The sequence below is a fragment of the Athalia rosae genome, chromosome 5 (assembly GCF_917208135.1).
Source record: "Athalia rosae chromosome 5, iyAthRosa1.1, whole genome shotgun sequence".
Classification (NCBI taxonomy): domain Eukaryota; kingdom Metazoa; phylum Arthropoda; class Insecta; order Hymenoptera; family Athaliidae; genus Athalia; species Athalia rosae.
This window is the reverse complement of record NC_064030.1, coordinates 9,407,842-9,435,526: the sequence shown is the minus strand read 5'-3', so window position 1 is coordinate 9,435,526 and position 27,685 is coordinate 9,407,842. Positions and strand designations below refer to the sequence as shown.

At 44.3% G+C, this 27,685-nt stretch overlaps 1 protein-coding gene and 1 long non-coding RNA gene across 7 annotated transcripts; one reads left to right on the top strand and one right to left on the bottom strand.

Annotated features, from left to right (window-relative positions):
* The first annotated feature begins 796 nt into the window (after positions 1–796).
* Positions 797–27,173, top strand: LOC105692867 (beta-1,4-glucuronyltransferase 1). 6 transcript variants are annotated; one of them, XM_048655932.1, is made up of 6 exons: positions 797–927; positions 3,327–3,425; positions 11,648–12,590; positions 21,084–22,075; positions 22,168–22,354; positions 26,258–27,172. In XM_048655932.1, exons 3-6 carry the CDS (start codon positions 12,582–12,584, stop codon positions 26,462–26,464), a joined length of 1,395 nt encoding a protein of 464 aa, XP_048511889.1. In that variant the 5' UTR covers positions 797–927; positions 3,327–3,425; positions 11,648–12,581; the 3' UTR covers positions 26,465–27,172. The 6 variants fall into 6 exon arrangements, with proteins under 6 accessions (XP_048511889.1, XP_048511887.1, XP_020711969.2 ...); XM_048655930.1 differs by lacking the exons at positions 3,327–3,425; positions 11,648–12,590 and having other exon boundaries at positions 817–927; positions 26,258–27,173; XM_020856310.2 differs by lacking the exons at positions 797–927; positions 3,327–3,425 and having other exon boundaries at positions 11,270–12,590.
* On the bottom strand, positions 1,655–3,449 carry LOC125501074. The gene is made up of 2 exons (XR_007278595.1): positions 2,000–3,449; positions 1,655–1,856 (listed from the first exon to the last, which is right to left on the bottom strand). It is a non-coding gene; the product is annotated as an uncharacterized LOC125501074 (long non-coding RNA).
* Positions 27,174–27,685: the final 512 nt, after the last annotated feature.

Genomic DNA, 27,685 nt, shown 5'->3' with positions numbered 1-27,685 from the left:
TCATATATTTGTGCTCTCCGGTGTAAAGCTTTGACCATATCGTCGCGCACGTCGCTTCGTGTTTCTGGAGCAGTTTGTAGGGTTTAGGAGTAAAGTTTGTGGCATATACGTGAGCTGAAGTTGGTCGCTCCGCGGACATAAACGACTGCGTTGCACGAGGTGTCAACCGTTTTAGTTAGTTTGTAACACGGTTCCCCGGCTCGGACCGAGGGCGGTAAATTTTCTCGTTCAAACAGACCGTAAGTTTTCGTTGCCGTGAATTTTTCACGAGCTTAGCCGTTGCCCTTCTAAAGCCATGTTTACGGTCACCACACTGCAGATATTGTTGGTGCAGGGGTCGGTTCCTTGCGAGCTGAAACTTCCCACCGGGCTACTTTTATTCCGAAAGAAACAATTTTTCCGGATTGGAAATTAAAAATTCACGAACACCGAGCGCTATGAACTCGACCGCCCGCGGGTTCATCCGCTGCTCGGATGAGGATCGACTGTCATTGTCGTTACGAGGGCGACATCTTCCCTCGAGTAAAAAGATTTGATGGGAATTTTAGTTGCGACCTCCGATACGGGGGTTGGCTCCCCGGTATCGATTTCACAGGTACGAAGCGAAAGTGAAACGCGGGGATGAACTCTCTTTGGCCCAAAGGTTGTCAGTTGGGTAAAAGCGGTGTTCTTTACCTTGAGCGCAAGTTCCCTCGACTATCCGGGAATAAAGTTGATGCCGAGAAGGATGGAGAAGGAGAGGAGCGAAACGGAGGGCGAGGGAGACGGATCGGAGTGCATCGAGTTTAGCTGTAAACTTTACCAAAGCTGGTCTACATGTCTGTGTCTTGTTTGCAGTGGGAGAAGCTGATGCGACGAACACAGTACGGAGACTTGGCAAGCTTTCGTAATAGACAGAACGTTATACGACGCTGCGAACTTCTCAAGGTATGTAAACTCGTGATATTCCGTCACGTTACCCCGAGTCACCGAAAAGAGAAGAAAACGAAAAGCCGTATTTAATTGAAACCGGTGATAGTCGTTCGTCAAAAACATTTCTTTTTTTTTTCCCCCTTGATAAATTCCGCTCGCTCTTTATCGCGGACGGCAATTTTCACTCGCCCACCGCAGAGTAGGTATTACAGGTACGAGAATTACTCGTAAGCTATTAGTTCTCTCCCAGTAATTAGCAGACATGTGTTAAGATTATCAGATGGCCGTTAGAAGCCTGGGGATTATGGCTGTACCGCAGTATCGCGTCATCGATCGTCGTTAGAAGCTGAAGCAAGATAACGTTGTTAATGATTATCTCATGGGAAGAGCACTGGCCACCGCCTGGAGCCGATCGTGATTAAAATGACACAATCGCGGCTCCGCACCACGCCGATTTTACAATTGAATGGAATCCCCTCTTATCACGGGGAAAATCATATTTACGAACCACGCGACGGTCGGATCTTTTGTTTTCCCTGATTTTCTATTCTCTCCCTTTGTATCTCATCGAAGCAAAGAGCGAACGAAACGGACGTAAGAATTTGTTTCGCTCGTAGAACGCGGAAAAATATTGATCAACGGAGTGGGACCACCCTATCCGTATCTCGATATTGATCGAGGCCAATAATTCAGGGAGCACTCGAAAAAACATCTCGTTATACGGAAGAGGGGACATAATTAATTGCGACGAAGTCTGGTGTACATAGGAGTATAAAGAAATATTGACTCGCCTCGTAGATTTAACTCAATAATACCTATCATCGTTGAATGAGCCCGGCTGTGATCGAACCGTTCCGTATTCAGTAGTCTCTCCTCTTCTTTTCCAACCTTCCGCTGCACTTATACGATCGCACTGCAGCAGTAATACTCGACGATCTGCATTTCTGTAATTGCCAATTATACACACGATCCTCATATACCGATTCGAGCAACTGCGTTATTACACTTTGATATTGTTAGATATTCGAATAATTTTTCATCGCTATTTATTCGGAAAAAAAAAAAAAAAATCAACCGCGATACTTACTCGTTAGTTGTTGGCAATCAAATCCTCAAAGGTATAAGGAAGCCGTTGTGTTTCCGCGATGGAAAAGTTTCGCCACAGTCCCCGACGTCGTCGCTGAAGGATAAAAAAAAGATTCTTCTCTCGTTCCCGACATGGCGCGAAAACAACCCCTCATTCATTAAATCGTGCCCACGAGGAATTTTCCACCTTGAACCCGCTTCGAATGAGACTTATGCACATAAACCGTCGGCATACGCGAGAAGATCTAGTACTCGAAGCAAGAAACCCAGCTAACTATGTACTATGCATTTATATCTGTAGCTGTATACATGCCAACCAGCAACCGCGCAAAGTAGCATCAAGACAGGAAGAGTTAGAGGCATCGCGCTAGTCGGTTTGCGGTTTGGAGATTGTATGTCGGGTGCGGAGGGAATGGAGAATGTAGCCCGTAGGTTCGTTGGTTGGTTGGTTGGTTGCGGTAGTAGGTAGGCTCTGGCGGGTATTCACTGGACATAAATCCAATTACACGCACAAAGCAGGTGGTCAGTGGTGCTGGTTGCCCATGGGTACGTCGTCGGTGTTCCCTGCTTTTGTCCACTATTCCCACTTGCCATAGTTCCGATGGTCCGGAATCTCCTGCGGGGTTGTATTTCTCCGTAACTAATTCTTTTTTTTTAGAACAGCAACGGCCGCGCGTAGGAACCTCACGCGGCGACGGTCGTCTCGGAAATGTAATCTTTCTTGAAAAATTAAATTCACAACGGTGCATATTCAATTGGAATTAAGTCGTGGATAAACAATGAAAGTGATTAATAAAATAACCTGTTCTTTTCTTATCGTCTTTACTTTTACCCTTGGTTTTCTATTTTTTATTTCTGCTTCCGCGAGAACGGGGGGACTTCCATCGTTTGCCCTTGAATTCCCGCTTTTTCAGCGTACCTCTCCCTTCGAACGCGATTCTTTGAGTAAATATTTAATTGACCAAGGGATGCCGGGAGTTGGCTCGTTGAATATTTTAATAATCGGAATTATATGGTGCTCGCAGGTAGACGTTTTTGATGCGCGCAAGTGTTATTAAAGAGGAGATTTGTTATACCTCCGTATGCGTGTACAATGTGTACGGTATATTGTGATCCGAGTTCAGCCGGCTTACTCGCTTGATCTGCCGTACGCAGATGAAAGAAAATTCGAGAGGATCGCAGAGGACACGGGTTGATTTTTCGGTCGATGCAAGACCAACGCTTCAAAAGGCACAAATCGACTTTCACAGCGAAAGAATGACGAATTGTTTTTGGCGTTATACCTCATTTTGAAAAATGTCTTCAGAGCTTCCTTTACATGTTCACAGTGCAAGAGGAATGGCAGCGTCCAAAAAAGTCCCGCTGTTCAATTCCCTTTGAAAGAAGATGCCGCTGAGGTTATACCGGGGCAACTCGAGGGGTCGAAGGTATACATGTACATATACGATTGTTATATGGGCCATTCCACGTGAACCGGATCAGTCACCTCTCAGATATTTTTTTAATTTGGCATGTCGATTGTCCATGGGGAGTTAGATTTTTGTGCCAAAGGATTTTTGAATTAGTGCAAATTTCGATTTATTATGAACAATCGAAAAATTGAGAGGCGGTTTCTTTAAAAAATCATAACTTCGTCAAAAATGATGTTAGATTCAATTTTTTTTTTTAAATTTACGCGGATAAGGCTATAGATTTATAAAAAAAATGAATGGTGCCGAAAAAGTTTATTTATCATTTGTTTATTTGACAATAAATTTTTAAATGATTTTTAAAACACTGATGGATAGCACCGAAAAATTTAAAAAAAATGCTGACATATACTTTGAACTATACTACAGCCTGTGAATTAATTTCAGAGATGCGTTCGGCTTTGTTTTCGAGTAAAAAATCATCGAAGTTGGCGGCGCGCATGAATTCGAGCTCGTCGACGCCTATGCGCGTGATGACGCGCGTCGAGCGACAGAGACCGCTCTCTACGGACGCTAGCTACTCTCTACGGACGCTACTTGGTAGACACTCGACGGCGGTATTCACGAGTCATTTTCGCGATGATCGACACCGTTTAAAAATCTGAAAAAAATTCCATAGCTTCACCATAACACGGCAAAGCGATGGAGTTAATTCCAGAGATGTGTTATTTCTCGTTTTCGAGATATCCGGACGCGTTGGGACTCCGCGCTCGCTACTTGGTAGACACTCGGCGGCGGAATTCACGAGTCATTTTCGCGGTGATCGACACCGTTAAAAAATCTGGAAAAAATTCCATAGCTTCACCATAACACGGCAAAGCGATGGAGTAAGTTCCAGAGATGTGTTATTTCTCGTTTTCGAGATATCCGGACGCGTTGGGACTCCGCGCTCGCTACTTGGTGTACGCTCGACGGCGGTATTCACGAGTCATTTTCGCGGTGATCGACACCGTTAAAAAATCTGGAAAAAATTCCATAGCTTCACCATAACACGGCAAAGCGATGGAGTAAGTTCCAGAGATGTGTTATTTCTCGTTTTCGAGATATCCGGACGCGTTGGGACTCCGCGCTCGCTACTTGGTAGACACTCGGCGGCGGAATTCACGAGTCATTTTCGCGGTGATCGACACCGTTAAAAAATCTGGAAAAAATTCCATAGCTTCACCATAACACGGCAAAGCGATGGAGTAAGTTCCAGAGATGTGTTATTTCTCGTTTTCGAGATATCCGGACGCGTTGGGACTCCGCGCTCGCTACTTGGTAGACACTCGGCGGCGGAATTCACGAGTCATTTTCGCGGTGATCGACACCGTTAAAAAATCTGGAAAAAATTCCATAGCTTCACCATAACACGGCAAAGCGATGGAGTAAGTTCCAGAGATGTGTTATTTCTCGTTTTCGAGATATCCGGACGCGTTGGGACTCCGCGCTCGCTACTTGGTAGACACTCGGCGGCGGAATTCACGAGTCATTTTCGCGGTGATCGACACCGTTAAAAAATCTGGAAAAAATTCCATAGCTTCACCATAACACGGCAAAGCGATGGAGTAAGTTCCAGAGATGTGTTATTTCTCGTTTTCGAGATATCCGGACGCGTTGGGACTCCGCGCTCGCTACTTGGTAGACACTCGGCGGCGGAATTCACGAGTCATTTTCGCGGTGATCGACACCGTTAAAAAATCTGGAAAAAATTCCATAGCTTCACCATAACACGGCAAAGCGATGGAGTAAGTTCCAGAGATGTGTTATTTCTCGTTTTCGAGATATCCGGACGCGTTGGGACTCCGCGCTCGCTACTTGGTAGACACTCGGCGGCGGAATTCACGAGTCATTTTCGCGGTGATCGACACCGTTAAAAAATCTGAAAAAAATTCCATAGCTTCCCCATAACACGGCAAAGCGATAGAGTTAATTCCAGAGATGTGTTATTTCTCGTTTTCGAGATATCCGGACGCGTTGGGACTCCGCGCTCGCTACTTGGTGTACGCTCGACGGCGGTATTCACGAGTCATTTTCGCGGTGATCGACACCGTTAAAAAATCTGGAAAAAATTCCATAGCTTCACCATAACACGGCAAAGCGATGGAGTAAGTTCCAGAGATGTGTTATTTCTCGTTTCCGAGATATCCGGACGCGTTGGGACTCCGCGCTCGCTACTTGGTAGACACTCGGCGGCGGAATTCACGAGTCATTTTCGCGGTGATCGACACCGTTAAAAAATCTGGAAAAAATTCCATAGCTTCACCATAACACGGCAAAGCGATGGAGTAAGTTCCAGAGATGTGTTATTTCTCGTTTTCGAGATATCCGGACGCGTTGGGACTCCGCGCTCGCTACTTGGTGTACGCTCGACGGCGGTATTCACGAGTCATTTTCGCGGTGATCGACACCGTTAAAAAATCTGGAAAAAATTCCATAGCTTCACCATAACACGGCAAAGCGATGGAGTAAGTTCCAGAGATGTGTTATTTCTCGTTTCCGAGATATCCGGACGCGTTGGGACTCCGCGCTCGCTACTTGGTAGACACTCGACGGCGGTATTCACGAGTCATTTTCGCGGTGATCGACACCGTTAAAAAATCTGAAAAAAATTTCATAGCTTCCCCATAACACGGCAAAGCGATGGAGTAAGTTCCAGAGATGTGTTATTTCTCGTTTTCGAGATATTGCGAATCATAGCACGTCTCACGCATGACTTAGCGGTAGGACAAGGGTTGCTACCTGCACGTACCTGAACTTATGCAGGTAGCAAATTAATCCATTATGCACCTGATTCGGATTAATTAATAATTCTGCGAATTGTGGATTTGTTCATTGTGTTATTTCTTTCAATCATTCGACCATTACGAACACGTGTTTCTGAATTTCGCAGAAGATAATTCAAACGTGATGCAAATAAATTCGCTGAAATTAGGTCCGTTACATTGCACCTGCATTATTGATACCCTATTGGTGGAATTTGACCAATTACATAGCGTATTATGTTATTCAATCACTATTCGAAACGAATATAAACCCCAAACGATTCAAAATTTATCACATTCAGTCTCGTGCGAGTGTACTGACAAGTGCAAGTATCTTATTCTTCACAAGCGAATTCTACGTTTCACAATAATGGCCGAAACTATCAAACGATGCTGCAATCCTTTCCGTAAAAGTGGCCATAATTGGCGGAGGAAAGTTATTCCAGTTTCATCCACGTTAGTGAAGAAGTTTCCCGACCTCGGAGATTATTTGTGTGCGACTTGCCGAATACAATTGTATAAATGCAATGAAATTATTTTGGCAGATAACAAAAAGGTGAGTATAATTGATAATAATAATAATAATAATCTTCTGGATGACTGTCATTGCTCGATTTCACCAATTAGTCAACCGGACAGTGAGGAAATGTTTTGTGACGGTGATTTCGGAGAAGAATTGCTGAATGACATGAAACAATTATTCGAAAACGCGACTTGTGCCTCTGACAAAGTAAAATATTTAACAATGACACCTCGTAGTTGGAGTATTAGAAAACTAGAGTTAGAATTTAATACTTCGTATAGAATGGCTCGGAAAGCCAAATCATTACAAATTGAGTGTGGATTCGGGGCTTCTCCAAACCCAAGACCGTCTCACACTCTTGACAGCGATGTTGTCTACCGAGTATCAGAATTTTATAAATCCGATGAAATAAGTCGAATCATGCCCGGTAAGAAAGATTTCGTAACTTGCCGCGATGCTGAAGGTTCGAAACACCGAATTCAAAAACGATTAGTTTTGTGCAATTTGAAGGAAGCTTACGCCGCGTTCAAACTAGAATTTCCAAATGATAAAATCGGTTTTACAAAATTTGCTGATCTTCGCCCGAAAGAATGCATTTTAGCCGGACCAACAGGAACCCATACTGTTTGTGTTTGCAAGGTGCATCAAAATGTCAAACTTATGTTGGTAGCGATAAATTCAATTAGCAAATCATTCAAACGAAGCTATCACGATTTACTGGAGCAGATATCGTGTGCTTCTCCGAATCACTTGTGTCACCTACAAGAATGCGATAACTGTCCGGGTTTCGAGGTGATTAGACGTGAGATAGAAGAATTATTCGATGATAATTTCGTCGAAAAAATTACTTATAAACGTTGGACTCATACCGATCGTTCTGTTTTAGAAACTCTCCAACTCGAAAGGGAAGCATTCATCGAGACGTTAAAAGAACAAACTATGGCTCTCAAGAGACATGACTTCATCGCTAAACAGCAGAGCGCATTTTTGAAAGAAAAAAAAAAAAATCTACAACCAGGGGAAGTATTAGTTCTGTGTGACTTTGCGGAAAACTATGCATTTGTTATCCAAGATGAAATCCAAAGCTTTCACTGGAATAATAATCAAGCAACCGTTCATCCTTTTGTTGTGTATTATTTAGAAAATAATGAATTAACCCATAAGAGCTTTGTTATAATATCGGAAAATCTCAACCATAATACAGTCGCGGTTCATCTTTTTCAAAAGAAACTCATCGGTAGGCTTGTCGGGTTATTTGGTAGGGAAAACATTAAAAAAATGATTTACATTACGGACGGTTCTGGCGCACAGTACAAAAATAAAAGTAATTTTATCAACCTAACTCATCATTACGAAGACTTCAATATTGCCGCGGAATGGCACTTTTTCGCAACCTCACACGGCAAAAGTCCATGTGATGGGGTTGGTGGGACAGTAAAAAGATTTGCAGCCCGTGCTAGCTTACAACGACCGAATGACAACCACATCCTGACTCCCAGGCAATTGTTCGACTGGAGCGTGAGCGCATTGAAAAATATATCATTTGATTATTGTACCACCAGCGAACATGACGATGAAGAGAAGTTGTTAAAGTTAAGATTTAGCCAAGCAATAACGGTAGAAGGCACGCGTCAATTTCATTCTTTTTTACCACTATCAACAAAAGCTTTAGAGTGTAAAATTTTTTCTAATTCAATTGATTCATGTATCCGTAAGTCTATGCGCTGAATATCTTCATTAAACGTTATACCATATTACACTTATTACTGATGTACTTTATTTCTAGTCCTCAATAAATCCAGCTCCCATACTGTGTACTTCGTAATATTTTGAATTACAATATCTCGAAAACGAGAAATAACACATCTCTGGAACTTACTCCATCGCTTTGCCGTGTTATGGTGAAGCTATGGAATTTTTTCCAGATTTTTTAACGGTGTCGATCACCGCGAAAATGACTCGTGAATACCGCCGTCGAGCGTACACCAAGTAGCGAGCGCGGAGTCCCAACGCGTCCGGATATCTCGAAAACGAGAAATAACACATCTCTGGAATTAACTCTATCGCTTTGCCGTGTTATGGGGAAGCTATGGAATTTTTTTCAGATTTTTAAACGGTGTCGATCACCGCGAAAATGACTCGTGAATTCCGCCGCCGAGTGTCTACCAAGTAGCGAGCGCGGAGTCCCAACGCGTCCGGATATCTCGAAAACGAGAAATAACACATCTCTGGAACTTACTCCATCGCTTTGCCGTGTTATGGTGAAGCTATGGAATTTTTTCCAGATTTTTTAACGGTGTCGATCACCGCGAAAATGACTCGTGAATTCCGCCGCCGAGTGTCTACCAAGTAGCGAGCGCGGAGTCCCAACGCGTCCGGATATCTCGAAAACGAGAAATAACACATCTCTGGAACTTACTCCATCGCTTTGCCGTGTTATGGTGAAGCTATGGAATTTTTTCCAGATTTTTTAACGGTGTCGATCACCGCGAAAATGACTCGTGAATACCGCCGCCGAGTGTCTACCAAGTAGCGAGCGCGGAGTCCCAACGCGTCCGGATATCTCGAAAACGAGAAATAACACATCTCTGGAACTTACTCCATCGCTTTGCCGTGTTATGGTGAAGCTATGGAATTTTTTCCAGATTTTTTAACGGTGTCGATCACCGCGAAAATGACTCGTGAATACCGCCGTCGAGCGTACACCAAGTAGCGAGCGCGGAGTCCCAACGCGTCCGGATATCTCGAAAACGAGAAATAACACATCTCTGGAACTTACTCCATCGCTTTGCCGTGTTATGGTGAAGCTATGGAATTTTTTCCAGATTTTTTAACGGTGTCGATCACCGCGAAAATGACTCGTGAATACCGCCGTCGAGCGTACACCAAGTAGCGAGCGCGGAGTCCCAACGCGTCCGGATATCTCGAAAACGAGAAATAACACATCTCTGGAATTAACTCTATCGCTTTGCCGTGTTATGGGGAAGCTATGGAATTTTTTTCAGATTTTTTAACGGTGTCGATCACCGCGAAAATGACTCGTGAATTCCGCCGCCGAGTGTCTACCAAGTAGCGAGCGCGGAGTCCCAACGCGTCCGGATATCTCGAAAACGAGAAATAACACATCTCTGGAATTAACTCTATCGCTTTGCCGTGTTATGGGGAAGCTATGGAATTTTTTCCAGATTTTTTAACGGTGTCGATCACCGCGAAAATGACTCGTGAATTCCGCCGCCGAGTGTCTACCAAGTAGCGAGCGCGGAGTCCCAACGCGTCCGGATATCTCGAAAACGAGAAATAACACATCTCTGGAACTTACTCCATCGCTTTGCCGTGTTATGGTGAAGCTATGGAATTTTTTCCAGATTTTTTAACGGTGTCGATCACCGCGAAAATGACTCGTGAATTCCGCCGCCGAGTGTCTACCAAGTAGCGAGCGCGGAGTCCCAACGCGTCCGGATATCTCGAAAACGAGAAATAACACATCTCTGGAACTTACTCCATCGCTTTGCCGTGTTATGGTGAAGCTATGGAATTTTTTCCAGATTTTTTAACGGTGTCGATCACCGCGAAAATGACTCGTGAATACCGCCGTCGAGCGTACACCAAGTAGCGAGCGCGGAGTCCCAACGCGTCCGGATATCTCGAAAACGAGAAATAACACATCTCTGGAACTTACTCCATCGCTTTGCCGTGTTATGGTGAAGCTATGGAATTTTTTCCAGATTTTTTAACGGTGTCGATCACCGCGAAAATGACTCGTGAATTCCGCCGCCGAGTGTCTACCAAGTAGCGAGCGCGGAGTCCCAACGCGTCCGGATATCTCGAAAACGAGAAATAACACATCTCTGGAATTAACTCCATCGCTTTGCCGTGTTATGGTGAAGCTATGGAATTTTTTTCAGATTTTTAAACGGTGTCGATCATCGCGAAAATGACTCGTGAATACCGCCGTCGAGTGTCTACCAAGTAGCGTCCGTAGAGAGTAGCTAGCGTCCGTAGAGAGCGGTCTCTGTCGCTCGACGCGCGTCATCACGCGCATAGGCGTCGACGAGCTCGAATTCATGCGCGCCGCCAACTTCGATGATTTTTTACTCGAAAACAAAGCCGAACGCATCTCTGAAATTAATTCACAGGCTGTAGTATAGTTCAAAGTATATGTCAGCATTTTTTTTAAATTTTTCGGTGCTATCCATCAGTGTTTTAAAAATCATTTAAAAATTTATTGTCAAATAAACAAATGATAAATAAACTTTTTCGGCACCATTCATTTTTTTTATAAATCTATAGCCTTATCCGCGTAAATTTAAAAAAAAAAATTGAATCTAACATCATTTTTGACGAAGTTATGATTTTTTAAAGAAACCGCCTCTCAATTTTTCGATTGTTCATAATAAATCGAAATTTGCACTAATTCAAAAATCCTTTGGCACAAAAATCTAACTCCCCATGGACAATCGACATGCCAAATTAAAAAAATATCTGAGAGGTGACTGATCCGGTTCACGTGGAATGGCCCATATGTATTGCCGAAACTATAGGGAGTCGAGTCGAGCAACATAGGTTCATAAAGCTCCTCGTGTAACAAATAGTGTACCAAACTGTTTCTGCCTCATCCAAAAAGCTCTCGTCCTGCAAAGTCAACGAGAAGGAATTGTGTCCGAAGCAAATACCGACCTTGCGAGTTTTCCCTTCGAAACGGGAGTCTGATTCAACAAAATTAAACGCTGCCCAACGTTTGTTCAAGACTATATTCGGAAAACGTGGGATTTTAGTTTGCGTTTGATTTGATTTTTCTTTTTTCTTTTTTTTTCTCTTTTCTTCCATTAAATGAGTGCGCAATATTTTCTTTTAATCATGCGTTCTGTTGATTGAAAATTTTTTCTGATCGGATTGGCACCTGTTTCGTGCAGGATAAAAAACTGTTCGCGGCTGGCTCTCAAACGCGGTTGAAGAATTCTCATCGTACGCTTCGATGCAGGGGAGTGCTCACAATTCACAAGTCGAATGATCTGAAGAATTCGACCAAGTCGGATACCTGCATTCGGCTGCCTTCTTCGAAATCGTCTTTGCTACAATCTTTTCGGGAAAAGAACGCCGATCATTCCAGTTTGGAGGATCTGCAGCGGCGTCATCAGACCGAGAAGAGAATTGTAGACCTTCTGATAATTCGTACTCTGGTTGGTTGATTATCCGATTCATAGATAATCTGAGAAACCGCTTCGTTGGCAAATGAGAATAAAGAAAATTCATAGAAACCACGTGTAAAGGAAATACGATTCTAATTCATGAATTCTTTATTAATCATATTCGGCAAGATTTTCCAACCGGCTGCTGCCGGTTCTGAGAAAACCAAAAAAGCTCCCTGGAATTCCCCTGACGGTAGCGCGCGGATCCAATACACCTTATTTCCAGGAAGAAGATCGTTTCGCCGGGAAATGATGGTTCGAGGAAAGGGCGTAGGGTTTTGAGGCGAGGGTGTTTCAACCCCGAAGCGGTGCAGAGGTATCCGGCGTGCATCGATCCGCGGGTTGCGCGCGCTTCGCGAACACCGGCGTCGCCGTTCGCGTCGGGACGCCGAACTGAACTGACATTTCTTTAAGCGTAAATAAACAGGCGTGTTTTTGTTAGTCGGTAGTGACCGGTGCGAAACGCGACCGAGGTTTCTGGGGGACCTAAGAGTGCGTGAGTGTTGAACGGGGCTTTTTATTGCTCCGCGAATGGGCGCCGCGCTGCGCTTTTATTCTTGAAGCACGGCGGGTTTTCTCCAACACCACCTGGCCAGAGTCTCCTGCAAGCTCGGTTGACCGTGGTCTGTGCGCGCATTGTACGTTTTCACGTTTATCAATGATTCAGGTAAGTCGATGAACCTCGGGGCGAGCTTCATTCATGACGCTCGCTGCGACGAATGCCATTTTGAAAAAGCTCCGTCACCGTTGACCTCGACGCCGGTCAAACGACGCGGGTATAATCTCGGTGCAAGCTCTGCTGCAAGGGTGGTGAATGTCGCGAATACCCTGTTACGTGGCTATCTACATCGTCGACGGGAAGTGATCGGGGGATACGGAGCCACTGTTCGGCAGAAGATGTCGCCACTGGATCAGAAGCAGCGAGATTTAGGGGGTGGATTTATCATCCCTTCGCGGACCAGATCCGAACACTCAAATTTCTGGCACGTCGATCTCTAGATGGGGTGGGTTAGCTAGAGAAACGGGGGGAGGAGGAGTCCTGAATATTTTTTCCAGGATCCATCCAGAAATGATTTCTTTGCTTCGTGAGGTATACAAATTGTCAAGTCAAACTCTGCATAGCAATTTGAAAAAAAATTCTCCCCAATCAAATGTTTATGCTTCCAATAAAAGTGGGAAAAATTATTTCGGAATACATAAAAGGAAGGAATTTATTATTCTGTTTGTAATTCTCGGGTTGAATTGTTTTTTTTTTTTTTTATTTCTTTATTTTTTTTCTATCGTTATTATTATTATTTTCGACAGAGCGACGCGGAGGGATATACGATATCGTCATTGAAATTCCAAGACCAATCTCAATCGGCGTTCAGGAGTCGAAATCTACCGGCAATAAATTCAAACGACATGAAAGCCCCGCGTATATTCCCTCTGCATATCATCGAGACCACCATTGATCGCATCGTTTCTCGTATATAGCTATCCATGAAGTCGTAAATGGGGAAAAAGTTATCGGATATAAATATCACCTCTGAAAATATTATACTTGCATATAATACGTGTATCTACATAGCTACCTAACGGTATAATATATCGATCAGCTTTTATATCATATACGACTAAATCTTCAAAGTGTAACTCACTCGTGTGTGTCCCTTTTACGTTTCACGCCGTTACTCGTTTACCACGTGTCTCGTATATTTGGGAGATACTAGTTACTCACTTTTAAGAGCTGTAAAAGCATTTTTACGAAAAATTTACCAGGCCATATACCGAATTTACTATCGAACTTGTTCCTACCCGGCTGTATATACATTTACACTTCTGGGGTATCGTGAGATCGGCTGAAAACTTTACAAACAACTCGCATCGACGTTACTATATTGGAACAGGGTAGTCCGGTAGGTTCGATCGTGGATATTGGAACCCCGAGTGAAAAACCGAGTAGAAAAAGGAGTAGGAAGAGGAGGGTAACGACGGCGATTTATACACGCAGAGATTCGCTTCAGAAAATTTATCGCAATGTTTCTGCCCAACGCGCGACCCAATGCGTAATAATTCAATCGAAGTGTTACCCTGGAACAACCTTCTCTTCCTCCTTCATTTGGAACAAATAACTAAAAACAACTGACACCAAATCGTTACGATTTATATACCCGTTTTTATATTTTTTCGTTTTTTTTTGTTTTGTTTTTTTTTGTTTTGTACGGTCGTACAATTAATCGAGGTAATACGTAGTTCTCCTGCGGTATGATCGGGTCACATTCGGACGTCGAATCGACCATTCCACCTCAACATCACATTTGAAACTACATACGATGTTCCGGTCACATTCGGATATATGTTACGAAAATCATCATATCGCAATAACGAATACCCAATAGAATTCAGAGATATTTATTGAAAGGTGGGGCGAACGCGGTTTAAATTGAAGCACATATTTGCTTCGAATATCTTTTTTCATTTTGGTCGATATAACGATGTCCATCAGAGAAAGTGGACCGATTTCTGCTGTAATTTTTTTCAATTTTCGATTAAAAAGTTCTCATCAAGTTCCGATGAAACCACCACCAAAGCCCACCGCATATACCACAGCTTCGAATATAGGGACAAACATTTATCGCAAAAATTTTACACCAATCACACCCACATCAGAGAGAAAGATTTTCATTCGGCTTTTTTCTTTACTTTGTTCCTTTTTTTCGATGTTTATTCGGCTACTTGCGCATGTAAAATACGTGTGTATATATCCCAGATACCATCAGACGAGCATACGGGAACAAACAGAAGAGGATGAAAAAAAGAAAAAGAAAAAAAAAAAAAAATTCGAACGTTAAATTTGTGAGTCACTCTGGTATCACACAGCTGCGCGATCAATTCGTTCCAATATTTGAATAACACAAAGTGCGTTAAATTCGGCCCGCAATTGTAATCGTAAATTAAATTCCGAGTAATTATTTGAGTTGAACGAATTAAACGAATTCGAGGTTTTTTTTTGTTTTTATTTTTTTTACGTTTATCTTTTTCCAATTCTTCGGCTACTTCGTTTATTTTTTTTTACTCCTACTGCGCCGCGATCGGAATTTTCAGTGGTTCGGTGAAATTCAATATGACTACATCTATGGAACGGTTTTCAATTATTACAATGTTCAACGTTGTAAATCCGGGTGGTTTACGATCGAACCATCTGCAGCGGGTGAGGATATAGTGCCGTAAACGTCGGAGGTTCCGACCCGCAGTTACCGAATGTAGAAACGAGAGAAAGAACTCAAATTTAAAGTTTTTGCGCCTCTCAATCTTGCAGCGGGCCACGTACGCCGGAGCTCGAACATAACCGACGATATTAATTGGCGCTAAGTACTGCAGTAGTAGCTACCGACAATTTGGATCACCCTTTCATTCATTCTCACTGGCTGCGCGCGGTTCGGCTGCTTTGATATACGGCTTGATTTTGTAAGAGCTGCTCTGAATTCAGCGGTAATCACCGCCGTAATATTGTCCAAATAATCGGCAATCGAAAAAGTTTAACGATCTTTGCAGCTCTATACCGAATGGGCTACCCTTGGTACATACATAATCCTTCGATTATGACCGAATATATTTTCACACATTTACTATACTCGCGGTGTATCACAAATTTGCGTCATGATACGTTTATCTAATCAACGCCAAGTTATCTTTTGATACCGGACTCCGAAATCCGGTCGCAGAAACTAGTTAGCTTATTTCTCATAATCTGCGCGCACCCCCTACTCTTTGATAAATTTTATGATAAAATATTTTAGGCCAACGCGCGCACGCTAATCGACAAATATCACCCGATTTGCGAGGTCACGTTTTCGTAGTATTTCGATTTCAATACGCCCCGAGAGTCGTCTCGCGGGCTCACCGTTAGTTTTTCGTCGCTCCGATGATTAATTTTTTTTCTCTTGTTGCAAGTCAATTACGAGCGATGAGCAGATGTGCAAACAAGTATTGTTTATCGCCGTAGATTTTTTTCCCCCCCATTGTATAAACGCGCCGATGAATGCATTAATACATCTTCTTTTTTTTTTTGTTACTCAAAATAAATTCGGGGAAACCATTTCAGTTGCAGTACTCTGAAGAGCTGTCGGACTCTCTCCAGAGTCAACGCAGCTCTCCGCAAATCATTCCGCGAACACCGACACGGCTCAGCTGAAATACAAATGGTACTGTGCGGTGCGGTTAAATCATTATCACAATTCGGTTTACAAATAGTTTGCTCCTGCGGTCTGATTAAAATTATCACCAAAGTACGCCACGTGTATCGCACAGTCGAGCGTGAATCACACCGCGTACAGATGCGCTACGTTAACAGGAAAATTACACGGATGTACGTAACACCGAAGATCAGAAAGAAAGAAGGAGGAAGAAAAAATTACGCAAATTATCGGAGTTGTCGTAAAAACCTTAAAAAAAAAAAAAATGCGCAACAAGTTACCATCGAGATTACGCGGATGTTATCTGTAACGCAGCACGGTTACGATGACGTCATGAAAATTTTACGAATACATATTACATCAGGAAAATATAAGGGGGGGTGACGAGGGGGAGCACGGGTATTTCGACGAGGGCGGATGTTGTTACCCGGTTTTTTAACCGGATCCAAGAGCAGGACGATCGACCGTACAATGGCAATTATTCGGATTCGCGTCTTTACGCTTAAAGTCCGATAGCTGCGATTATAAATCTGAGATGCATTCTTCGCGTCAAATGATTCTGGTAAAAGTCCCCGGATGTCAGCGATTTCTCGATCGTTCCACTCGTCAGGGTCGGCGTAGTATCGCCGCGTCTGAACGCCAGCGATAGGAAATAGGGATCGGGGGTGGAAAAGGGGGGAAAGACGAAGTGAGATTCTACACCGTGGTACACATCGGACCCGTTCAAACGTCAAAGGGACGAGGGGTGTGCAGGAAGAGGAGTATCGGGCGACAGGGTGCTAGGATAAATGGTAAGCCGGGTTTCTGGGTAATCGACCGTGTGATTGTCACCTCGCGAGAGGGTTCCGCCAAGAAACTAAAGTAATAGTTCCTGGTTGTATTGAGTGCAAAGTGGGCGGTTTTCTGGGGGTCGGTTTTAATGCGGTACCCCCTCCCCCCCCCCCCGCCCGTAACGTTGGACGTTACGAAAAGTCTAGGATAATTAGAAAATTGCTCAGGTAATTAACTTGCCGAAAGAATTCGCGCCGCGAAAGTTTCCTGGATTTTTTCTCACTTTTTCTTTGTATAATACAAAAGAAATTCTGCTATTCTGGATTCTCGCTTTTTCGGTCCACCTCGGTGCCAGGGATAAAGCGGAGACAGTCTTTGTCTAGGCTGAAGTGAGCGACGCTCGTCGGAGTACGAAATAAGCTGAGAATCGGTTCGAGGCTTACATGATTTTTCGGGATTGAACGTAAGCGGAATTCCTTTAGAAATCGGAAGACACCTTTTCATATCACGTCGACCGTTGTTTACCGAACCGTAAAAAGGTAGCCTTCTTATCCCGGTTCACTCAATGTAGTTCTTTCTAATTTATTTTTCAACGGTTTATTCTCCGAAAAATTTTTAGGGAGAAAACGCACAGCCCGAGTTGGGAAATCGTAGCGCAAGTTATACTTGATGTGCACCCTTGCCAGCAATTCCATTCACGAGATAGCGAAGGCGCTGCGGAATCTATACGCGGAGAAGGTTTTTCGTTATAATTATCATCGTCCAAAACGGTTTTCCCCGTAAGGTAGTGGAACGTAAAAAAAATGTGAAAAAAATCAAATAAAAAAGGGCGGAAAAAGGTGAGTTATAAAGGCAGAGCGTATAGAGGTGAACAGAAATAGACGAGAATAGAGCAAAGACGTGCTAATTACGTCGTTGTGCGGCCGGTTTCACATCCAAGTATATAGTAAGATGTATAATTGGTACGTTTGAAAAGAGGCTAGAAACTCTGGACGCTTCGGTAACACTAAAAGTGTACTGGAAATTAGATGAAAGCGTTTGTTTATAAAATATTTTAATTGGATGTAATTACCCCTAACGTAATTGCACCTCGTAGACGGAGTTGGGTAAATGGATAGGTATGCACATAGGTACCAGGTGTCGCAATGCACTAAGATTTGATACACCGCCGCTATGCGAGAAAAAAAAAAAAAAAAAAAATTGACGACTTTCACTCTGGTAAATTAATTTCTGGCCCTATCTCGCCTCCAGAATTCATTTCCTATCTCAAGATGAATCATTCTCATCCAACAAATCAAGATGAGGAGGAAAAAACGAAGAGGAAAAAGCTTTTGCTTCTCGGTTAGCAGTATAAGAGGAGGTGAGAGCTTTCGAAAATGGGATTTTTCTCCCAGAGTATTCTGAGGGGCTTAATTTTCGTTGGTCGAATCGGTAAGAAAGGATGACAATTAAGCGGCACGCTAATCAGTCGGAGATTATTTTCGTGATATTCTCTCGACTCGTCTGAGAGTAGCGAGGAACGAAGTTAAATCACCGGTACGTTTTGGAGCTGTGAGAAACGCGTGTAATTAAATTATTACATCTTATCAGGATTTGATAATGAGGAGAAACGTAGTGTAAATGATACGGGGTTGTTATTGAGGAGAGATTTCTTTTCCGAATCTGTTTGTCTTTTTCCAGATTTTTGAAATATGAAAAGCGAAACGAATTGAGATATCTCAATGGGTTTTATTCCTAGCTCAATTTGGCTAACGGATTCATATTTCTGGGATCCAACTACATGGAAACTCCTTTTGTTCATTTCAAATTTCGAATTTTGACCTCAAAATCGTAAAAAATCCGAGGTATATATCCCTTTGGATTTTTTCGTTTTTGAGGTAGAAATTTAAATTTCTGTTTCACCAGGGTTCGAGAGGGTTTTCATCGCGTAACCGACGAACAATTCTTCAACGAGGACTCGCGATTGAAAAAGTAGCGCGCATTTTTTCTCTCGTCCGTGTTTCATGAAACCAATTTCATTAGTAATGCACAAGGCTTGTAACGTTGTTTCATGCGAACGCATACCTGATACCCTAGTGCATCTTCATATCGGTGATAACATTGTCCCGGTATAATCAATCATCTCCTTCTACCCGTGCATAGTACGCCACGCCACGAGTTTGTCTGCAGTCCAGAGTCTGCGGTCCGCACACGCTCTTGTAGAATGTAACTGCAGCAGCAGCAGCAGCAGCAGCATCAACAGCAAATATGGTCAGCTTGTACGAACGCGATAGCTGCAGGTACTCCCCTGTTTGCGGTCACTTGACGTGCAAACTCAACGATCCCGGCGTACTTGCAGCGGTTATCGGTCGGCCATGACGTCACGAGTGCGTGGCAACCACGTGTCTCCCGACGGTCCCTAGAAATGGATTGCCCACCAATTATACGGATATTCAATTTTCGTTGGTTCGGCGAGGTGCGAGATTTTTAATTGGCATATAGCGTCAGAAACCACATACGTAGTCCAGCATTTTTCGTCGCCCCTTTCATTATATTCAACAAAGTATCGCATTGAACTTTGGAAATGCAGATAATCTCAGTTATTCGCTATCCATTTGAAGAAGGAGCGGGTTATTCCGCGGCTGTAGGGGTGCCTATTATAACTTGAGAACTGGGCCAGACTGAAATTGTTACCGTGTGCGGTACAGTATAGAAAGCGTGACGTTCCGAGTGCAACAGATCGGCGAATTGGTTACACATCAATTGTAAGAGTACAATGAAAAATGGGAAATATATAGATTCCATTGTTGAAATGTGGCAAATTTTTATCGATAATTCTTCGCAAGCTCGTGAATAAATTCACTCCAAATATCTGGGTGTCGATGATAATAACGAACCTTTCCGTATAGTATACGGTATCGCAGAGGTCGAAATAACCCAGTTTTCACGGCCTATAGTTTCGAAAGTGAATCACTGTAAGACGAGACCAAACTTCAGCCAATTGTGCCGCTGTTATCTTACCTCCGAAAAGCCTGCACTTGTCCCGCGTATAATCGCGTGAACCGATCGATGTGGAATAAAATTGGTCCCGAAGTGGCACCCCATGGCAAACATTTTGAGGACGAGAAAGGATTTTAGGTATAGGCCGTCTTCGCGGAGAGATATTTCTGTGTTGGATTTAATACCTGCCGTGAAAGAAATCTCTCGGATTACGCGACGCTCCGATGCGAGCTTCCCCGGAGCAAAATCTAACAAATTTAGGCATCATGTAAAAATTAGGGACATTAATTTCTTCCCCATTTTTTTTATCCCGCCGTCCCCTACCGCTCGAGGAGTCGCTTTTGCGCGTCACGGGATGTCGGGGGAAAAAAAAAAATATTCCCTCTCCGTCAACGGGTGGATGGAAATATTTAATTTTTATAATGGAACGAGACACCCCGGTTATATATACGCGCGCATACCTACGTATCACGACAATAAAGCATCTTGGCCAAGGCTAATGGGGATTGGGTCGTTAGCACGAGAGGATATGTAATCCGATCCTATTGCCACTGTCGACTATAAACTATCCTTCCAACGGCTTACGTAATTAATAGCGAGTCTCTCGTTTCGAAATCTCCGAGGACATTCAACGGGGAAAAGTTAACGCGCGGATAAGAGCTCTGGAGAGAAGAGCGGAACTGAGAGAAATAGCTTCTCCTGCATTATACGGACGGAGGGGGGGGGGGGGGTTACGGGAACCGAACGTCAATACCGAATCCGGCTATCGTTTACCGAGTCCTCGTCTCCGTGCAAAATGATAAAAGAAAACCGAAAACGAAATAAATAAATGTACATGAATTGATTAGGAAAACTATAGATCACCGTTATCGAGGTATTTCGCAGCTGCTTATGATAATGGCGTATAAGTTTTACCCGAGAAATTTTCTCATCGAAACACTAATTGTAAGTTAATGGCCTAAAGCTGGATAGACGCGTAACTCAAAGCCTCTTCCATGCTTCAGCCGACCGCTTTGGGGCCAGACTTTTCTTCGGCGACCCGAAAACGCAAGAAGATTTTGACGAGGTAATTAGGGAGGTGAAATAGCTCAATTCCGAGGGTCAGGGCAACAGAAGTTCTTCCGTGTCTCGTATACGCGCATCAACTTTCAGGACGACGGGCCGAGATTGAAAAAAATTACGACTCCGTCGAAACTAAGCGTTGTCATTTTTCCGTTTTCTTCATGTTTCAGTTGGGCTGTCGGCCATGGAATCTCAGTTTGGTCAGTGTGATAATCGTCACGTTTTCAAACATGTTGCTCACCATGCTGCTTCTCCAGTCAGAAGACTGCGATACGAATTACACGGGTCCCGCGGACGATCAGCAACCGGAAACGAACGGCTTTACGGAATGGAACTTGGCAGTCGGGACTTCGGAGTCGGCGGTCCAGCAGCAGCCCTGCATCGACGCGAGGGACTATCAGCAAGCGACGCCGGAATCGGACGTCTTGCGGATGGACGTTCGACTGGGCAGATGGGACGTACGAAGACTCTACAAAATGTTCGATTCCGTGGTGGTTGGCTCGCAGTATACGGCGTTGTCCGATAAATATTTGTCCTGCATAGCGACGCAAAGTTCGGTGGAAAAGCTCCACTCGCTCGTGCAAGTGGCCCACTATTGGACGGGGCCGATATCGATAGCGGTGTTCACCGCGGGGGACGAGGACTTCGTTGTGTTTCAGGAGTACTTGAGTTACCTGAGGAAGTGTTACGCCCCCATAAGGGAGAGGGTCACTTTTTCGGTGGCCATGCCGAAGGCGAGACTGGTAAACGGTCAGCCGAAGGACGCGCAACTTCCCGAGGGCCTCGATTGCCTGAAGCCGGAGGCGACGCTCAATAGATTCGTCCAAGGACAGTCGAAAGCTCAAACGACATGGAAAACTAAAAACGTCTATCCGCAGAATCATCTGAGAAATTTAGCGAGAAAAAATTGCCAAACGGACTACGTGTTTCTCACGGACGTCGATATCATACCGAGCTCAAATTTTTCCGATCTTCTGAACGAATTTTTAAAAAACTCCGCCTGCGACAAGTGCGCTTACGTTATACCTACCTACGAACTCGACATGAGGGTTCGATTTCCGCAGAATAAAACCGACCTGGTCAGACTCGCCAACAAGGGGCTGGCCAGACCGTTTCATCAAAAAGTGTTCATTCATAATCAGTACGCGACAAACTTCACTAGGTAGGAGAAAATAGAGTTTTTCTCATTTCACTTCGGTCAGGAGTCGGAGCGATTTCACCGGTAATCCGTTACCGCGTTATTTATATTCGCAGGTGGAGTTGGGACGTTTCGACGAGCCGCGGAGCGGGTGATTCCGAGATCGTCAAGTCCGGCAAGGTGCACGTCAGTCACGAGGTGACGAATTTTGAATTTTTTTACGAGCCTTTTTACGTAGCTCGCGATACCGTCCCGGCACACGATGAGCGATTCATGGGTTACGGTTACACGCGAAATACTCAGGTAAGTAGTGTCGCGAAACGCGGCTCTTTCGCTTTTATTTTCACCCTCCCTTCCCCGCAAAATAATTGTCGGGCTCGTTCGTAGGTTGAGGGAAAAGCTGTTTTTACCCGTTCCTGCGCGGAGCTTTAACGTTGTCAGTTCTGACACGCAAATATCCGCATCCGCAGGGGAGGGATATAATTCGACGACAGATTCGGAACGAGGCTAGGCCCGTACCACCGGGATTTGCGTATAAATAATTCCGTGGCATTCCTGTTCGAGGGCATTATAATGAATGCGATCCATTACATCGGAGGTATGACGGTCGTTCGCGGGAGCATATTCACCGGCGATTACCATTCACCGAACGACTATATTTGAGAAGAGACGATTCAATGACGCGTGCGCGATTCCGTTCCGCGTGGGCTTAGCCTGCGGTGTCCTCCGTTAATTGAATTCCATATTCGCGATGTTAACGGATGACGGTAACTCGCGGAGTCGCGGGGTGGCGAACGATATTCTATTTCACACGCTATTGATACACGCGTCGTCGTAATACGCGCAGTCGGAGCAGCCGCCCGCGCCACTTTCGAAATACGTCAACGTGTACGTCTCTATCGATCCCCCCTTCGCGCGCCCCGTAAAATTTATACCCTGCGTCAAATCGCGCCGGAAGATCAACCGCCGTACTTCGTACCAGTGCGAGGGGGTATTCGCGCGCGTTCCTGTCGCGAGAGAAACCGCGAGCGATGAAAAGAGCGTAAATTTCTCGAAGCCAAGATTTCGGGTCGGGATGTGGTACGAAACGGTGTCGACGTGTATACCGATGTATCTATAGCTGCATACACCGTACGTGGTAAAATAATGAAACTTGGCAACTTGGCTTCGCACGCGGCGGCGGGGCGGGAAGAGAGAAAATCGCGTTTGGTAATACCGCAACCCACACATTCGCCGACGAAGAAATGAGAATGAATATTCCGCCTGCTCTTATTTCGCCGGGTGCACACATTCGAGCCGTTTTTACGATTTCCCCGTAATGCAAGACCTCACCGAATACGTATTTTTCTTCCCTTTTATTCGCTCCGCAGGTGAAAATTTTCAACACCAGCAGCACGGGACGGTTACATCTGCCGGTTTTCTAGGACTGCGATAAAAAACATAGGGTTATAAAAAAAAATTTTTCGCTCGCCAAATGTCGCAGGGGGATGAGAAAAAAAAGGAAATTTCTTTCCTTTCTCGAAATTTGTCGTTTCTGCGGTTACGACACGGAGTACACAAAAATAATATGATAACGATGATAATAAATGAATAAAAAAACGTACGTTTACCGCGCGTATCCGTATGCGGGTTATCCTGAACATCACCGTTACGTTTTTTTAACCAGAGACTCTTTCCCCTTCTAATACACGTCGGATTAAGTTGAAATATTCTACCGATTACCCGAGGCCTATTTAATTCGCGTTAATTGGGCACGTTTATGCACACGACCGCGAGCCTTTAATTTTTCGGATGGTTGAGGTACGCTGCGAACGCCTCAACCGATTTTTCGGGGAGATTTGATTAGATCGGAATCGAACGAGACATCGTGAAAAAATCGAGCTTTTTCACTTCAACTTCGGACAAATCGTACGATAGACGTACACAACGGAGTCTTTATTAAGACCCTAGGGGACTGTTTCGGAAAAGTGGACAATGAATGAACTCGCGGTGATTAGGCTTTTAGAGCACTCGACTCAACGTTACGTTATTTCTCTCACGAACGTCATTGGTCCGAGAGGAGTCGCGAGTGCAGTAGTTACCTGCCGGGGTCTTAAAACGCCCCCCCCCCCCCCCCACCTGTAGGATTGCCCTTACAAAGTCGTCTGTATAGGTACGTCAGGACTATTTTAGACAGAAATCCTTCACCGAATCCTGAGTCTTCTTTTGTCTCGCGTCCGATATCCAAGAATTGTCCAAGCGGTCGAAGACGAATTCTTTCTTTTTAATATTTTTCTCATCCCACGCGCGGGACAAAAAATGAAGAGTTTTCCGGTAGACGTATTTATCCCCCCCCCCCCCCCCCCCCCCCCCAATCTCCCGATAAGTTTTTTATTTTTTTGTTTTTTTTTTCTCACGTCGATGGAGGAAGTTGCCGTAAACTGACCCTCGAGCGGAAAGTAGAGCGTAGGTCGTTCTCAAAAAACTAGGAGCTGGTTTATAGCCGGTGAGTTAATGCAAATGCGGAGCTCTACGTCCCGTCGTCCTCTCGGAGGTCGCAACGATAAGTGGGCGTAGTAGGGAAGACGCCCCTTATTCAGTAGGATTTAGAACGGCGTGTGATCGCATAAAACTCAATTATCAGATTCACCTTCGTAGCCTCACCGTGTCCTCTTCCTTATTTACATGCGATCCCCTCGAATGGAAAACCCCCGCTCGATAAGGAAAAGTTATAGTGTTCTTGCTCTTTTTATTCAATCTCGCCGCTTACACCCCTCCGCTCGCGAAGACCCGGAGTATTCGCGTGTCCTTCTGATCCCGAAAGACGATCGTCACCTTCGTTCTCTCGTCGCAATGATCACGCCGCAAACGCGACCGCAACAGCAACCGACTTCGCCGGGACACTCGGAACGACGATCCTTCGTATGAAATTCAATGACGCGACCCCTAGATCTGCTAAGGGTGTTTAATATATACATATATATATATATATTACGTACGGTGGTATAAACAACGCACAGGTGCGAAGCAACGCGTTATAAGCACACCGGGTGTGCAACGTACCTACAATGGTCACCGCTGCGGATGATGCCGGAGCGTGAAATTAACCCGAACACATTTCCCAGGCGTACACCTCCACTTACTCGTCCCGTTACCTGCCGCTGCCGTTGCCGTTGCCGCTGTTGCTGCCGCCGCTGGTGGTACACAGTTGTACGGTCATAGAGAATATTCACCAACACCCGCGTCTACTCCTTTCTCCGTATGTTCACATCCCCGTACACTCTGCCGCGTACACTTGACAGCCGCCAATTTCATTTGCGTTACGTATACATATACGCGTATACATATACGTATACGTGCCATTTCGATATTGCCGGTGTTGGCTGTACCCGCAGCACTATTCGCGGGTAGAAATGTGCGTCTGCAGTGGGTTGGCGCTATGTACATACGTAGGTACGTACGTACGTAGGTAGGTACGTACGCCGGGCGACAATACGGGTTTCATATTTTAAATTTTCATTCATGAAAAGTACGTTCTACTCGTACCTCTTTTCTTTACCTCTTGAAATTCAATTTCAAACATAGCTTAGGTACCTCGCAACTACGGATCCCGTTTACCTAGTTTGCACTCGAAATTGCGATGTGCACGCGCGCGGGTTTCAGAAAATTTTCAACATGCGAAGTGGCGTACGTACGTACGTACGTGTGCGCCCCCGTATTGTTATTCCGTTTTAAAGGCGACGCTGGCGCAGCGGCGATTTTGGCAGAGAGGGGGAGGGTGGGGTGGAAAATGACGAGATTTCACACCCTCGGAGACTCGTCAAATTGGATGTTACGTTGCGCCGTCACCGTCCCCGTCACCGTCTAGTGGGGTGGACGTGTATAGCGATGTGTCTAATATGAACCGCCGTATTATCATCATCCGTACGTTGTATTCGTAATTCCGGGAACAATGAGACTGAGGTGTCTCCCGCCTGTCTCGTCTGTTTGTCCTTTAGCTCTCTAGGAAATTGTTGAAATTATGTCACCCCGCTCTTAGCCCGAACGCGAAGTATCGTATAGGTAGAGAGGTAACGTACCTACGTAAGCGAAGCTTTCGCACAAACAGTCGCTGCAAGCGGAACTCGCTATGCTCCTTAATTAATTCGCGTTAATTTTTACAATTTTTCACCACCACCTTATATTACCCTCTATTATTGCATTCGTTTGTTTTTTTTTTTTTTTCAGGTGTACGAAATGTACGTAGCTGGCTACGAGTTTCTGGTTCTCTCGCCAATTTTTACCGGTCACTGGGGTCTTCAGACGAAAAAGGGCCGTCCCGCATGGCGCGAACGTCAGAACAGTTTGAATCGAAAATTGTTCGAAGGTTTCAAGAAGGAAGTATTCGCACGTTACAATCGCGACCCTTTGAAAATGATGAAACGACCGAACTGACGAAAGTTTTCAGGGCGATTCAGAATCGCTTAAATTTGTCGAATATTAATCGATTCTGCGACGCTTGCATGTACGATTGTCGTAACGACACGTACGAATACGCGAACGCACGCGATAATTGTAAGGCTGTAGAACGCGGGAAGAGACTGTAATTGTAAAAGAGATTGCGGGCGTAGAAATCGTCCATTTGCGAAAAGAGCTTATTATCCGAAAATTGCGGAAACAATAAAGTAATGCGATTGTATGAAGCTGAAGTATTATAAAGCTACGAAACTCTTGTTGTACACTTTCGTTTAAATTGTAATTATCGAACGAATATTTAGTCAAGTAAAGGTTATCCAAAAGATTATATGAAAGATGATTTTTCTACGAACTAATAATAATAATAATAACAACAATAATAATAATATAATTATCATTAAAAATGCCAAATTAATGCGCGGTTCAACCGTGACGGAATTATAAATATCACACTTGACAAAAGTAATGGAAAAATTAATCGAGAAAATGAAATGTGAATATTACTAATTAAGAGCTATTAAAAAATAGTCTAGAGCGTGTATTTTTAATTCAAACTCTGTTATTTATTGATTCATTTTATATGTATATTACGTATATGTGTAAAAAAAAAATAAATTATAAATATCGTAGTCCCAATCTAGGTTAAATGATAATGATGATAAGTAAATTAATAAAAGTGTTGGATGGATGGAGAAGAAAAAGAAAGATTAAAGAAAAAAAAACCATCGATCTTCTATTCCGAACTCTCCGAGTTTTATTTCTCCCTTTAGAATATTCCCACGATAAACTGCAGCGGTGCGCGATGTCTGCCCCATTACAAAATCGCGGTGGCTCGGAATGTGGAAACATAAGGGGATGTGGAATAGAAACCAAAATAAAAAAAAAAAAAAACAAAATAAAATAAAACTAAAGAAAAAGAAAAACGGGGCGGCGGACAATGCTCGAAAGTTTTAAGGTGGGGCTAGATCCCGTTCACTCTTGTCGATAGATATACCGCGTATCACAGATCACTTCCGAGTCATAGATCTCGTTACAAAGCGATTCGATCGCGCCGCTAGCCGCAGGAGGGAATCGGACATAGATGAGGGGGGGGGGGGGGGGGGGGGGGGGAAACGGCGAGGGGGACGAGGGTGCGGGAAAACGGGAAGGCCGCAACACGCGCGGTACGGGGGTGTCGTCGGTTCCATTGTTTCTGCCGTT